At 56.4% G+C, this 14,775-nt stretch overlaps 2 protein-coding genes across 4 annotated transcripts in view; both read right to left on the reverse strand.

The window, feature by feature from the left end:
• Positions 1-378: 378 nt before the first annotated feature.
• LOC148672620 (protein mono-ADP-ribosyltransferase TIPARP-like) lies at positions 379-7,744 on the reverse strand. 2 transcript variants are annotated; one of them, XM_088628418.1, is made up of 7 exons: positions 7,234-7,744; positions 4,979-5,778; positions 4,283-4,445; positions 3,903-4,072; positions 3,710-3,821; positions 3,151-3,284; positions 379-3,051 (listed from the first exon to the last, which is right to left on the reverse strand). In XM_088628418.1, the coding sequence occupies exons 2-7, from the start codon at positions 5,767-5,769 to the stop codon at positions 2,601-2,603; spliced, it is 1,821 nt and encodes a 606-aa protein (XP_088484544.1). In that variant the 5' UTR covers positions 5,770-5,778; positions 7,234-7,744; the 3' UTR covers positions 379-2,600. The 2 variants fall into 2 exon arrangements, with proteins under 2 accessions (XP_088484544.1, XP_088484543.1); XM_088628417.1 differs by having other exon boundaries at positions 6,984-7,744.
• A 1,293-nt stretch (positions 7,745-9,037) lies between these two features.
• Positions 9,038-14,775, reverse strand: part of LOC148672621 (voltage-gated potassium channel subunit beta-3) — a 34,232-nt gene continuing 28,494 nt past the window's right edge. For both annotated transcript variants that reach the window (XM_088628422.1, XM_088628423.1), the window contains exons 13-14: positions 12,437-12,525; positions 9,038-12,237 (exon numbers count right to left, since the gene is read on the reverse strand). In XM_088628422.1, the coding sequence (XP_088484548.1) occupies positions 12,148-12,237; positions 12,437-12,525 (179 nt within the window). In that variant the 3' untranslated portion in view covers positions 9,038-12,147. The remainder of the gene's footprint in view (positions 12,238-12,436; positions 12,526-14,775) is intronic.

The raw sequence follows: 14,775 nt of genomic DNA on the forward strand, positions 1-14,775 counted from the left end.
CAGGAGCCGACTCTCCACGCCCACACAGCACGGCCCCAGCGGCGGAGGGTCAGCCACAGCAGGTAGCACCCGCGTCCCCCACGCACTCGCGCCGAGGGGCAATAGGGTGCAGTGACTGACAGAGCATGGACTGGGGGTGGAGGGGGGGGTCACCTGGCTCCCCAAACACCCTTCTTTTAAAGGAGGGAAAGAAACGTGTAGTTTGACAAGTTGTTCTGGCTGGGTAAGCTGGGGGCCAAGGGCAGATACACCCCCTCCCAGCCAGGGGTAGAGGAGGAGTTTGATAGCACTGGCACCAGTTCTCCCCCCACCCCCTTGAAACCACAGTTTCTAACCCCAGAACCAGGAAAGAACAAAAAAAATAAAATAAAGACAACATGAGAATCTCTGCCAGAGCAGATTTTAATCGCTACTTCTTATAGTATGCAACAGTCATCTTGAACTTCTTAAAAGGACATTGAGTAACACTTTCTCTGGACAGGCTCAGTTCATTTAACCGTTAACAGCAGACAAGGCAGCACGATCAGATCGGGAGTCGGGCATTCACACCTCCCTCCCTCCCCCTGAGCTCCAGGGGTGTCCCGAGTCCTACAGAGCACTCTCAGGCCACCTGCCCTTTTTAAATGCATAATTAAAAAAAAAAAACAATTGAGCAACGACACTAGACCCAGGAGAGAGAGGGAGTGTGGGTATGAGAGACTGAAGCCCGATAAGACATTAAACACACAGCTGTTTAGTCTCCCCCCCCAGAGAGCCTCCTTCTCCCCTGTGAAAATCCAGGTCTGTCCAGCCCAGACTGGCCATTCCACCACCCCGTCCGGCGTCGGATCTGCCGAACCTGCTCAAGCTCCGCTCCTCAGGAGCTCAGTGTCGCGACCCGGAAGAGATCGGACTCCGTCACGCACTGTTCCCGCCCCGGGTGCACTTGGGGTGCAGGACTACTTTGACAAGGAGCGAGGAGCTTGAGCCGGAGCGTTCCTCTGGAGCACCTGCAGACCAGCCAAGGAAGGACTCGAACCCGAGACGCCTCAAGAAAGTGTCGCAAGCCCTACTGGCCCTTACTACTCATCGTTTAAAAATCCCAACTGCCGGTTAACCTACTGTACCAGCTTGTCTTGGGTCTACGAGAGGAAAGGCGTGCAAACAGGGGGAGACCATACAAACCCCACACAGACGGCCCCCCAGGAATTGAACCCAGGGGCCCAGCACTCCTGAACTCTGCACCACCACGCAGGACAACCTCAAGAAAGCCACTGAAGCTGGACCCTTAATTACTGTATAACATCCAGCAGATTAAAGCAGACAGCAGCCCTCCAGGAGATCGGGGTCAGAGCACCCCGATGGGGTAGCCCCCAAATCCTCAGAGGGCTCCCGGGGGATATCAGGCTTGTACCAGAAACCTCCTCCCTCATTAGACCAACCACTGCATGAACAAACATTAAGATCACTTTTAAAACTTTTTAAAAAAAAGTTAAAAAGGTCATTCTAGTTAAAAACCAAGCTTGCCTAGTCCACTATAGTTAGAAGCATTTACTGTACGTGATCGACACACACACACACCAGTCGATTCTGAAAACTGGCCTAGCCTCCGCAAGACTATTCCCAGTACCAACAAGTCAGCTTCGTCCACTGCTCCCAGAGCTTCCAAGCGCAGGCGTCCGTCAAGCGGTAAACAAGGGAGATCAAGAAAGAAGAAACGTTTTGGAGAAGAGCCTCAACAACCCCCAGCATGCACCTGGGCACGATGCGGGTCCCCACTCGACGCTACTGGCAGCGGACTCAAGTCTGTCCCCCCGGCCCCCCAGGCTGGCTGACGTCCGCGATCCGTCACGAGGCGCGCCCGATGACTCACACAGGACGAGCCAGAACAAAGGCCTTTGGCACCGACGGAAGTGTTCGGAAGCACACGATGGCAGCCCAGTCCGAACGGCGCTGGAGGAATTGTGGGGGGGGGGGGTAGAACTGAGAACTGGGCAGAGATCAATCCACCTGCCCCCCTCCCTCTCCAAGCTCCAGTTACCGGGAGAAAGAGGAGTAGGGACGCCTACGTTCCCCCTTCTCCTCCGCGCTCTTGGAGTCTTCCCAGAACACCTCGCCTGAGCCACCAGTTGTGTGTACACTTCCTCCCAGACCGCGCACAGCTGCCGTTCCCCCTCTCCAGATCCCACCCCCGACCCAGGCAGGACCGCCACCAGAATCCCACAGCGGCTCAAGAGCGAGAACCACACAAGAACTCGGAGAAACATCCGACTCTTCCCGGAATCCCTTGAGCGGGAGCCAGCAGGCGTCCTGCCACGGATTTCTCTCAAGTGACGCCTGCTGGGCTCGGACCTTGACGCACGAGGGAGTAAGGCAGTAGGGGGGGGTGGGGGGGAAGACGTGCGCACTCGGGGTCTTCAACTCGGACAGCCAGCCTGTGAAGCTCTCTGCGCCATGGGGTCAGGCCCCCAGCCCCGAGATGCCACAAGCAGGGGTCAGAGGTCACACTGCCCAAGCTCCTCTGGGGTGGTGGGGGTTAGGAAAGCCGGTGCTGGGGGTGGGGGATTGTAGACGGTTGTTAACAGCAGGCCTCTCTCTCTCTCTGCGTGTCGGCTGCATGCTCATGCAAGGACAATCACAGGCTCCACCTTCCTGTAGGTCAGCAGGAAGTATGGGTAGCACTGGTCGCTGTCGAACAGGATGTAGATGCTGGGGTCGGCCACCCTGTCCACGCAGGAGTCGTAGAGGTCGCTGGCGGGGTTGTCGGGCTGCAGGGCAGGCGGGCGGCGCAGGCTGGCCTTTCCTTGGGCCCAGCGGCCCACCAGCACCTTGGAGAGGAAGAGGTAGTGCACCCCCTGGGGGTCGGGCAGGGCGTAGCGGTTGGCCAGGCTGGCGCTGCGGGTGAAGTAGGTGCCCAGGCCGAAGACGGCGGCGTGCTTGCCCGACAGGCGCGGGTCGAACCCGTGCTTGCAGATGCCCCGGACGGCCTCGCCCGCCGTCCCGTGGAACAGGTGGCGCTCGTGGCCACGCTGCTCCTCCTCCAGCGGGTTGCGGCACATGTACTCCTTCTTCCTGCGGGGGGCGGCAGAGGACAGGGCAGGGCAGGGTCAGGCAGACCGGCGGGGCTGCAGGGCGCGGGGAAGCCACGCGCGCCACGCACGGCGCCCTCACCGCTTGTACTTGTCCCAGAGGAAGCGGTTCTGCACGCGGGACACCGACAGCAGCTGGTACTTGAGCTCGGGCAGCGTGTGGTGGAACAGCTGGTGGATGATCAAGTACGTCCGGTCGTCCAGAGACAGGTTCACCTGCACGCAGACACACACCAGCACGGTCCATGTGTCCGGTGGTCCTTCTGTACACTGAGCCAGTCTAGCGCCCCCTGAGTCATGTGGTTCAGTCAGACAGTGGCCACATGACAACACCAGGGGGCGCTAGACTGGCTCAGTGTACAGAAGGACCACCGGACACAGCACAGACGCCACCATGTGGCCAAACGAAGCTGCTCTCTGCCCCACTGCTGAGTGAAGAAGCATACAGACTAATAAAGCCAGCGGAAAACTAACCTACAGCAGGGCTGATGAAGCTGGTCTCCAGGGATAAAACTCGGGAATCCTGGGATTCCTTCGGATGAGCATGGAAGGTTCCTCTCATGCCCAGGAACCCCTCCAGCGCCCCCTCGCTGGCCCCGTCGTGACCCAACGGGAACGGGCTCGAACCTCTGGCAGCTCACCTGGATGAAGTCCATGGATGGGTCCATGCTGGCCCAAGTCGTGGGGTACTGGCTATCCTGCATGGGCGGCAGGCCAGTCGGGGACCCCCAGAAGCAGGTCTCGGGGAACGAGCTGCAGAGAGACGGGGGGGCCGGGAGGATGAACAGGGGCACACAGGCGAGGACGAGCACGCAGAGGGGGCGAGGCGCTGACCGGAGGTGTGGGAGCATCGTGACGAGGGCCCGGAAGACGGGGCGCAGCTTCCTGGCCTTCTGCCGCATGTCCTGGGACTCCTGCACCGCGGGCTGCTGGGAGGCCGCGGCCTCCGGCTTCGCCTCCTTGGCCCCTTGGCTCGGCGCGCCGCCCGCCGTCCTCCCCGCTCCCTGGGGGGGGGGGGACCAGAACACCCATCACTGCTAGCCCACCGACCCACACGGCGAGACCGCGGGAGGGCCTCTAGCGCCCCCTGCTGAGGGCACAGCTGCCATTCCCTATGGTCCAGTTAACCGCAGCGGAGCCTCACGGGCGCCCCGTTTACCGGATTCAAACCCGTGGAGCCCGTGGCACAGCGCTGCTCGACCAGTCCTGCTCACCACCTGGTACTCCCTCCAGCACGGGTCGTCCCACCAGTAGAAGGTGTAGGGGATGTGCAGGGGGCCCCCGAGGACGCCCCTGGTGGAGAGGCGGCGCAGCGTGGTGAAGGGCAGCGGGGGCTGGACGGTCATGCTCTCCATGTCCACGGTCATCAGCACACTCCTGCAGGCACACGAGATCACACACTGGGCAGCAGCTCCGTCAGCTTTCCTCCCCTGGTGGGATTCTGGGATTAGATTTGTTGTTTTAGGGAAGGAGCGTTTCTCCGGGAAAAATACCAGGGAATTAGACACCTTACTGTACCATTGCCCCCGTGGCAGTGGGAGCACAGCCAGGTCTGCCTGTGTCCAGTTGCTATGGCTGGGCTGTGGTCTCCGAGCCCTAGAAACAACAATACTGACAGGACATCCCACAGCAGCAGGCTGGAGAAACTAAGCCAGTCGAACACTAGGGACCCAAAACCTACCTTTTCCCTAGGGGACTACAGAACAAAAACAAGCCCGAGGACTAAAAGTCACAACAGGAGGTGCATCTTTACACAAAGGGTGGTGGGAGAGGGGAACAAACCGCGCAGCCATGTTGAAACCAAAAATGCAGTTTAAGAAAGAGGACATCCTGGAAATCAATTAACTAATCAATTACCAGGCCAGGTGAGCCCGACGGGCTCAGTCCTAGGCGCCGGAGAAGCGACTCACTGGTGCAGCAGCATGACGTGGTGGTGCTCGGGGTTGCAGTACAGCCTCTCCAGCAGCTCCTGCAGCAGGGGCGGCAGGCTCTCCCAGCGGCCCGACTCGGCCCAGCGCAGCTGCCAGTGGTAGGGCAGCAGGGTGTGGTGGCGGGGGCAGCCGGCGGTGAACTGGCAGGTGCCGTGCAGGAAGGCCACGCAGACGGGCGTGTCGGGCTCGGGGTGGGTGTGGTAGCGCTGGGGGTCCAGCTGCTCCATGGCCCAGGGGCCCTGCAGCGCGCCCAGGCAGGACAGGCCGCCCGGGACGCCCTCGGCCTCGCGCAGGCGCTGCTCCAGCTCGGCCTCGGCGCGGCGGGACCGGCGGCGGGCCTGGGGCCGGTACAGCCGCAGCCTCCGGTGGAAGGAGCACAGCTGCGCCAGCTGCCGCCGCGCCTCGGCGCCCCCGTCCCCCAGCAGCTGCGGGGGCAGCGGCCAGCCGGCTGGCTGCACCGGCCGGCCGCCCCCTGCTGGCGGGGGCAGCACCTGCATGCCGCCCCCACTGGGCTGGCGCACCTGCTGCCCCGGGAACTGGCCCCCGCCCCCCCACTGCTGCTGCTGCTGCTGCTGCGGCGCCTGGGCCCAGGGCTGGGAGGGAGGCCACACCAGCCGGCAGCTGGCACTCGTGTAGCCCTGCGGGGGACCCGGCGCGGGGGGACCCTGTGGGGGCGCGGGGCTGTCCAGGAGGGGGTGCAGGGCGCCAGTCAGCAGGTCCAGGCCTCCCCCAGGGGGGCCAGGAGGACTCCCATCACTCACGGACATCATCCAGCAGCTCTGCGGGGAAGAGGAGGGGGCAGATCAGCCACAGACACACTTAATACCCCCCAAACCAGGGGTATCAACGGACACAGGGGACACCCCACACCAACAGGCTGGGGTGAACCAAGTCTCCAGTGTCATAGGGGACCCAAAGCACAAAGACAAGCCAAGCCTTCTTTACACAGAGAGAGGTGGGGGTGTGGAACAAGCTGCCCAGCCATGCTGGTGAAGTCAATAGCCCCGTCTTTCATTGACAGGACTGGATGAGATCCTGGGATCAATTACCTACCAAACCCCAACCAAGGCCAGGTGAGACAAAGGGCCTCCTTACTCACCCATTTCACTGGTCCAGGGGGACAAAGCTACCCGACTTCAACAGCATCGTCATGCGTGCAGAAGAGTGGGAAAAGTTACAGGTACGATTGGGGCAGCGGTGAGGAGCCAGGGCAGGGCAGTTACTGCATCACAAGAGTGCCCCCTTGTGGGGTTGTGGGGGGGAAATTTACACACTGTTGTAGAAGAGCTTAATTAACCCCCAGACCAGTTACAGCCACACCTGGACACAGAGGATGAGTAACCCTTCAATAAGCAAACTGCACTAAATGACACAATGAGCGTGTTTAAGTTTCATCCAAGACTAACTCATCTTAGAATTACAAATAATTCCTTCCACTTCTGTAGCACTTTACAGGTAATGAGGACTCCCCTCCAACCCTACCAGTGTGCAGCCCCACCCAGATGATGCAACAGCAGCTGCAGTGCACCAGTACACTCCTCACACACCAGCTCTCAGTGGGGAGGAGAACAGAGCAGTGCAGATTAGGAGGACTGAGTGATAAAGGCCCATAACAGGAATTTTAGCCAGGACACCAGAGTCACGCCCCTGCTCTTTTCCAGAGTCAGAACCCTGGGTTTCCATCTCATCTGAAGGATGGGACCTTTTTTACAGTATAGTATCCCCATCACTGTACTGGGGCATTAGGACCCACACAGACCACAGGGTGAGCACCCCCTGCTGGCCACACTAACACCTCTTCCAGCAGCAACCTTAGCTTTCCCAGGAGGTCTCCCATCCACCTGTCGGCAAACCCTCCCTTTGGCGCTAGGTGTTGTCCCGCCTCCATCACCGGAGAGCCCCGCCCATACCACACACTGTACAAGCGCTACACGACGAGACCGCTGTGGATAGGCCAGTACTGCGCCACACGTCAGGAGCTCACCCCACTCGCCGCCGCGACCGGAGACAAGTCACGGGATTTCCACAGAGTGGGGGCCGAGCAAAACAGCACGTAAAAAAACAATGTCACACTTTTTAAAAAAAAATCCTCTAACACGTCTTTGAGTTTTTTTTTAACAAAACAAAAACAGGGGAGTCAAAAAACAAAAGACTGGCTGTTTCACTAAGGAAACCCACAGCTGAGGCAGGACGGACTCGTCCCGTCTGGCAGCGGCGAACCGCGGACAGCGCACCCCAGCTCGGCTAGCGTCCCGTCGTCTCTCCCGGCTCTCGGCGTCCCTCCGTGCCCGTGCGGCTCGCGTGTAGCCGCCCTCCCCTCCTCGCTCTTTTATTGAGCCGGCAGGCGGCTGGGCGGGAGTTTCAATCTCTTCCAGGAAGTCTGGCGTCCCCGCCCCCGCAGACCTCCCGTGATCCCTTCTCGATTTGCGCACACGGAGGCTCACGGAGGATCTGATTCAACGTCACGGCGACAAGGAGGGCGGCTGATTCCGGACACCCACCACTCTTTGCGTACAGACCCCCTTCCACCGCTCTCCCCCCAGATACCATTTCTGCAGGCTGTGTCCCAGCCGTCCACAGGATCACAGTGCTGCACAATGTCTTATTCGCTCATGTCCGGTTTTTCACAGATCCTCGCCCGCAAACCCAATGTCAGTTGGTTTATTTTTCCGGAAAACCGAGACTCGCATCCTTAGGTGTCTTCTAATGAGGTACCGGCGAACCGAATGAACTGCACTGCTGCCTTTTCCGAAATTAATGTGGGCTTTGTTTGGACGTTTTACGGTAATAAGAAACTGGGCGGAGGCGTGGCTGCAGGACCCCCAAGGGGCAAAGGGGCTGAAACCAGGAAGCGACTGTTCAGCCCAGGGTGTTCACACTGTGCAGACACGTGGTGCTTAGTGTACATCAGTGTGGATATATTTCTGCTTTACAAAGGTGGTTACTGAAGATCGGGGATCAGTGCTTGTTTGCGTAAATCACATATTAAATAAGTTAAATGTTTAACACCTGGGTTACTACTGCTTAATACAACACACCTGTCATACCTGGGCTACGACCTGGCTGAAGTGTGTAACACATTTTTGCTGTGTTTACAAGTATTATTGCTGGAGGAAGTGCTGCCTCTGTCTTTCCCAGGCTTGGTTATTGCAGTGCAGATGGGTGGATACTGAAAGACACTGGGACACTCAGAATGACCTGGGAGACTGGGAGACCCTGGGACACTCTGGGAGACACTGGGACAATCAGAATGGCCCGGGAGACTCTGGGTCACTCTGGGAGACACTGGGACACTCAGAATGGCCTGGGAGACTCTGGGTCACTCTGGGAGACACTGGGATACCCAGAATAACCTGGGAGACACTGGGACACTCAGAATGACCTGGGAGACTGGGAGACCCTGCGACACTCTGGGAGACACTTGGACAGTCAGAATGGCCTGGGAGACTCTGGGTCACTCTGAGAGACACTGGGACACTCAGAATGACCTGGGACACTCTGGGAGACACAAGGGCACTCAGAATGGCCTCGGAGACACAAGGACACTCAGAATTACCTGCGAGACACTGGGACACACAGAACGACCCGGGAGGCACAAGGACACTCAGAATGACCTGGGAGACACTGGGACACATAGAGACATATGCACTCACAACAGATCCCAGAAGCCAATGAACCTACCGATATGTCTTTGGACTGTGGGAAGAATAGTGAAAACCATTCAGACACGAAACAATTACATGTACCTATGTCAAGAAACACGATGAACCCTTGGATGATGATGAAAAAAAGAGTTTTAAGGCTGCTAGAGCACCAGCAGACAGCGCTGTGACGACAGGCTCCTGCAGTCAGAGTCTCCAGTCAGGGCGCAGAGACAGCGGACAGGACTCAAGCCGCAGACGGAAGAGAGAAACTGCTCGCACTGTGTTGAGCTAGGGTGCCATTGATTAATTCAGGTTAGCTCTAGAGACGTGGTGGGCCGTCGGTTTAGACGCAGGATCAACGTAGAAAGAAGCAGCACACTCTTGACACAGACAGTGTGTTTCTTACGGAAGACTTTATTCAGAATCTTTAGTTTACTGCAGAGAATTCTGTTACACAGACACATCGCTGTCTGTGCACCTGCTGTCGACTCAGCCAGCTCTCTGGCGCCACCCACTGTCCTCGCAGTGAGCAGTGTTTCTGTGTTTGTCTGTTCTGTCACTCGGTTTGTTTACTTCTGCTTCTGTTTCACCTGGCTTAGTATCTCTGTTCATTGTATTATTCTGTACCTGTCTGTCCATCACTGTCAACCTGTCTGTCCATCATTGTCTACCTGTCTGTCCATCATTCTGTACCTGTCTGTCCATCACTGTCTACCTGTCTCTCCATCATTCTGTACCTGTCAGTCCATCATTCTGTTCCTGTCTGTCCATCATTGTCTACCTGTCTGTCCATCGTTCTGTACCTGTCTGTCCATCATTGTCTACCTATCTGTCCATCATTCTGTTCCTGTCTGTCCATCGTTCTGTACCTGTCTGTCCATCGTTCTGTACCTGTCTGTCCGTCACTGTCTACCTGTCTGTCCGTGTCTCTCTGTTAACAGCGTCTCTGTGCTGAGCAGGAGTGTTTCTACAGCTACCTACAGCGAACAGGCTGGGTGCTTATATTAATGAAATTCAGTTTCTATTTGTAAAGCAGGCAGGTACATTCAATAGAGGGCTGTAGTGTTCTCTTTTTTTTGCAAGACAGTAGAATAAGAATACAGGCAAAGTTGCAGGAAGTGCAATAGAGTCTATATATATATACACGGTTCTGACCGCGGCACCAGGGCGCAGGCGGCTCTCCGGGGAGCAGACCCCGCGGGGGGTCTGCAGAGGGGCAGCCGCCCGGTCTGAGGGTCCCTGTCGCCCCGGCTCTCCTGCGCCTCTGCCACCCGGCCAGCGCGAGGAATCCCGACCCAGGCAGGGGAGGCAGGTCACCGAGATCGCAACCGGGACCCCCCCGTGCCCCCAGATATTACCCCAGCACAGTAAAGCCCCCCCCCAGCCTGCTGCTATGGCATTGGCATATGAGTCCGATCGGGAGGCGTTCCTCGTGCGCTCCTGCTAGTTTGGCTCAAGACTGTTCTGATTCACCTCCCATGGGCCCAGTCCTCCTGTCCCGAGCGATGAGCTACTCCTGAGAAGATAAATCACACGCCCGCCAGGACAGGAGACGCTGAAGGAGAGGGCAACACAGGGACCTTCAGACACGCCTCGGAGGAACGACACTGCAGTACCACATACTGGAGAGTATGGCATGCAGAGGACACAGTATGGTTAGTATAGGATGGCCTATTGGAAACTGTACAATGGTGAAAATGTCACAAGGTGGCACAATGGGATTTGGTGAGATTCCAGCCTCGTGCAGCCTTGGACTGTCCGTCCACACATCTGAGCCAGCAGGGACATGTAAGGTGGTCAAGCGGAGCTGCTGTAGCGCCCCCTGGTGGGCTCCGACGATGGCAACGCCCTGTGGTGTCCGTGGAATTGCCTTCCCCCTGGTCCCGACATGGGGATGGAGACAAGGTCAAGCCAATTTGATTGTCCCGTGGCAAAGGCAGGACGAGACCGCATCCGCACTGCGCACATGTCCAGCAGGAAACCGGTCTCACACCAGATAAAGGATGTCAGTGTGGGCCGTCTCATCCGGATCGAGCCAGGACCTTGTGCGCCATGCGATTCTGCACCGCGACCGACGCGATCGCTGGATTGACTTGCACTGTCGCCCAGAGGAGAAGGAACGTGGGCTGCTGGTGCCCTAAAGTGGCCATTTCCACACGCAGGGGTCCCCGATGAAGCAGCAGATACTGACCCCCCACCCCAGAATCTGAAACATTCAGTTCTTGACTTGAGCATTTTGTTCATCCTTCAAAAGCCTGCTGACGAAGGCAACCACAGGAGACTGCCAGGAGATGCAAGTGGATGCCAAGAGTGGTAGGGGTCTGCAACAAGTTACCCCAGACGCATGGGCGAGCCTCATTCCCTGGGGTCCTTTAAGAAAGGACTGATTGAAGAGATCCCGGGATCTACAATCCACTGAGACACCAAACGAACCAGGCAGGCCGGATGGATCTCTTCTTGTTTGTGACGTTCCTGAAAGTCTTACAGAATTCATGAATTTATTCTCCTGTGTCTCCTGAGCAAGTGACAGTAGATGAGATGGCTGTTGTGTGTGAAAATAAGATACAGAGGGACAATACTCTATCCAGTTACAGACATAAGCAGAGGTCTTCTACTCTCCTACCTTGATTATGTCTGCACACGTAATTCTGTCTGGAGGAATAAAAGGATAGTTGAAGTAAATGCTAAAAAGTACTGAAAGGTTAAAAGAGGCCACCAATCTGCTGTGGTCCACCCACTTTCCATCCAAAATCGGAACCACACTGATTCTGGAATCGAACAGTAACAATGATACTTACAATCTTTTACTCCTGCTGCTCCTCGGTAGGATATACACCGCACATGTACAGTATGTGCTGATAGAAACGAACGTCTCATTCTTGAGACGCTGTCCCTTTAAAGAGTGGGAGAAGGGAAGGGGTGTTGGTCTCAAAATCAAGGCCACACCCATTACAGGCTTCCTCCTTTGGCTGACAGTCCACGCCCCCTCCTCAACCACGCCCTCCTCCTTAAAGGGAAACGCACAAGCAAATTAAGGAAGACTGAGCTGAGAATCCATCATTTTTTTTATGTCAGTCCTGGGATCAGGATGCTGTGGAATAGGTGTGGGGGCTAAAATGACCCCAAATCCCCTTCCTCTCTCTTGTTCATGTTAGCAGTTTCCTGTTCCACCATGTTGCCCTGATTGCCAAACCTATCTTCTCAACAACAAATGAATGTTTCTCTTTCGTTCTTGTTGTCCGAGAGGAAAAGTTTCCCCAGTGTACACTGTCATTTACAGTTTCTTGTGTCGGTAATTGTTTCATTTTTCTTATATTCTTATAAATATGTATATATCTTAGTACTGGAAGCGCAATGCTTAAAGACATGCTTAGGTTATAGAAGAGCTGAAGATCTGATGGCCTCTCATCTGGCTGATGGCTCCTTGCTCCATTCTCCTCTGTCTCTTCCGGTCCTTTCTCCCAAACTCTTGCTCCTCCTACCTCCCCGCCTCCTGCTCTCTCCTCACGCGCGGGCCTCCTTCTTGGAGTGTGGCTTGTTCCCAAGAAGAGAGTCGATTTCGCTCATGGTCTGCGGAGACAGCTGAGACAGGACCTGAAGCAGACAGAGACAGAGGTTGCTCGTTTACCTTGAGCGCGTGAGAGCGGACGTTACCTCACAAGCTCGGACAGTGCTGGGGGTCTGAGCTGCCCGTGCCCGTGCCCACAGCCAGGCGGTGAACCGGAGAGATGCTGTGGGGCTGAGTGTGACACTGCTGAGGGTGAAGTGCCCCAAGACCACGCCCGGCTCTTACCCGTATGGAGCCCAGATTCTCGATAAGTTGCTCAGTGTTGGAGACCCCCAGCAGGACAGAGCTGACCCCCTCACTGCGCAGACACCAGGCTGAGGGAGACAACAAGAGCACTGAGCACACAGCTCTGCAGCAGCTACACACAGCGCTGCAGCACCTACACACGCAGCACTGCAGCATCTACACACAGGACTGCAGCACCTACACACACAGCCACACACAGTACTGCAGCACCTACACACAGCACTGCAGCATCTACACACAGCACTACAGCACCTACACACACAGCACTGCAGCACCTACACACAGCACTGCAATATCTACACACAGCACTGCAGCACCTACACACACAGCACTGCAGCAGCTACACACACAGCACTGCAGCATTTACACACACAACACTGCAGCAGCTACACACACAGCACTGCAGCACCTACACACACAGCCACACACAGTACTGCAGCATCTACACACACAGTACTGCAGCATCTACACACACAGCACTGCAGCAGCTACACACACAGCACTGCAGCACCTACACACAGCACTGCAATATCTACACACAGCACTGCAGCACCTACACACACCACTGCAGCACCTACACACGCAGCACTGCAGCAGCTACACACACAGCACTGCAGCAGCTACACACACAGCCACACACAGTACTGCAGCATCTACACACACAGCACTGCAGCAGCTACACACACAGCACTGCAGCACCTACACACACAGCCACACACAGTACTGTAGCATCTACACACAAAGCACTGCAGCAGCTACACACAGCACTGCAGCACCTACACACACAGCCACACACAGTACTGCAGCATCTACACACACAGCACTGCAGCAGCTACACACACAGCACTGCAGCACCTACACACACAGCCACACACAGTACTGCAGCATCTACACACAAAGCACTGCAGCAGCTACACACAGCACTGCAGCATCTACACACACAGCACTACAGCACCTATACACACAGCCACACACAGCACTGCAGCATCTACACACACAGCACTGCAGCACCTACACACTCAGCTCTGCAGCATCTACACACTCAGCACTGCAGTATCTACACACACAGCACTGCAGCACCTACACACACAGCACTGCAGCATCTACACACACAGCACTGCAGCACCTACACACACAGCACTGCAGTATCTACACACACAGCACTGCAGCAGCTACACACAGCACTGCAGCATCTACACACACAGCACTACAGCACCTATACACACAGCCACACACAGCACTGCAGCATCTACACACACAGCACTGCAGCATCTACACACACAGCACTGCAGCATCTACACACACAGCACTGCAGCACCTACACACAGCACTGCAGCACCTACACACAGCACTGCAGCACCTACACACTCAGCTCTGCAGCAGCTACACACTCAGCACTGCAGTATCTACACAGACAGCACTGCAGCAGCTACACACAGCACTGCAGCATCTACACACAGCACTGCAGCAGCTACACACAGCACTGCAGCACCTACACACACAACACTGCAGCATTTACACACACAGCACTGCAGCAGCTACACACAGCACTGCAGTATCTACACACAGCACTGCAGCACCTACACACTCAGCACTGCAGCATCTACACACACAGCACTGCAGCACCTACACACAGCACTGCAGCACCTACACACAGCACTGCAGCACCTACACACACAGTACTGCAGCACCTACACACACAGCACTGCAGCACCTACACACAGCACTGCAGCACCTACACACAGCACTGCAGCAGCTACACACACAGCACTGCAGCACCTACACACACAGCCACACACAGTACTGCAGCATCTACACACACAGTACTGCAGCATCTACACACACAGCACTGCAGCAGCTACACACACAGCACTGCAGCACCTACACACACAGCCACACACAGTACTGCAGCATCTACACACACAGCACTGCAGCAGCTACACACACAGCACTGCAGCACCTACACACACAGCCACACACAGTACTGCAGCATCTACACACAAAGCACTGCAGCAGCTACACACAGCACTGCAGCACCTACACACACAGCCACACACAGTACTGCAGCATCTACACACACAGCACTGCAGCAGCTACACACACAGCACTGCAGCACCTACACACACAGCCACACACAGTACTGCAGCATCTACACACAAAGCACTGCAGCAGCTACACACAGCACTGCAGCATCTACACACACAGCACTACAGCACCTATACACACAGCCACACACAGCACTGCAGCATCTACACACACAGCACTGCAGCACCTACACACTCAGCTCTGCAGCATCTACACACTCAGCACTGCAGTAT

This window comes from Lepisosteus platostomus, chromosome 4 (assembly GCF_059453375.1).
Source record: "Lepisosteus platostomus isolate fLepPlt1 chromosome 4, fLepPlt1.hap1, whole genome shotgun sequence".
Classification (NCBI taxonomy): Eukaryota; Metazoa; Chordata; class Actinopteri; order Semionotiformes; family Lepisosteidae; genus Lepisosteus; species Lepisosteus platostomus.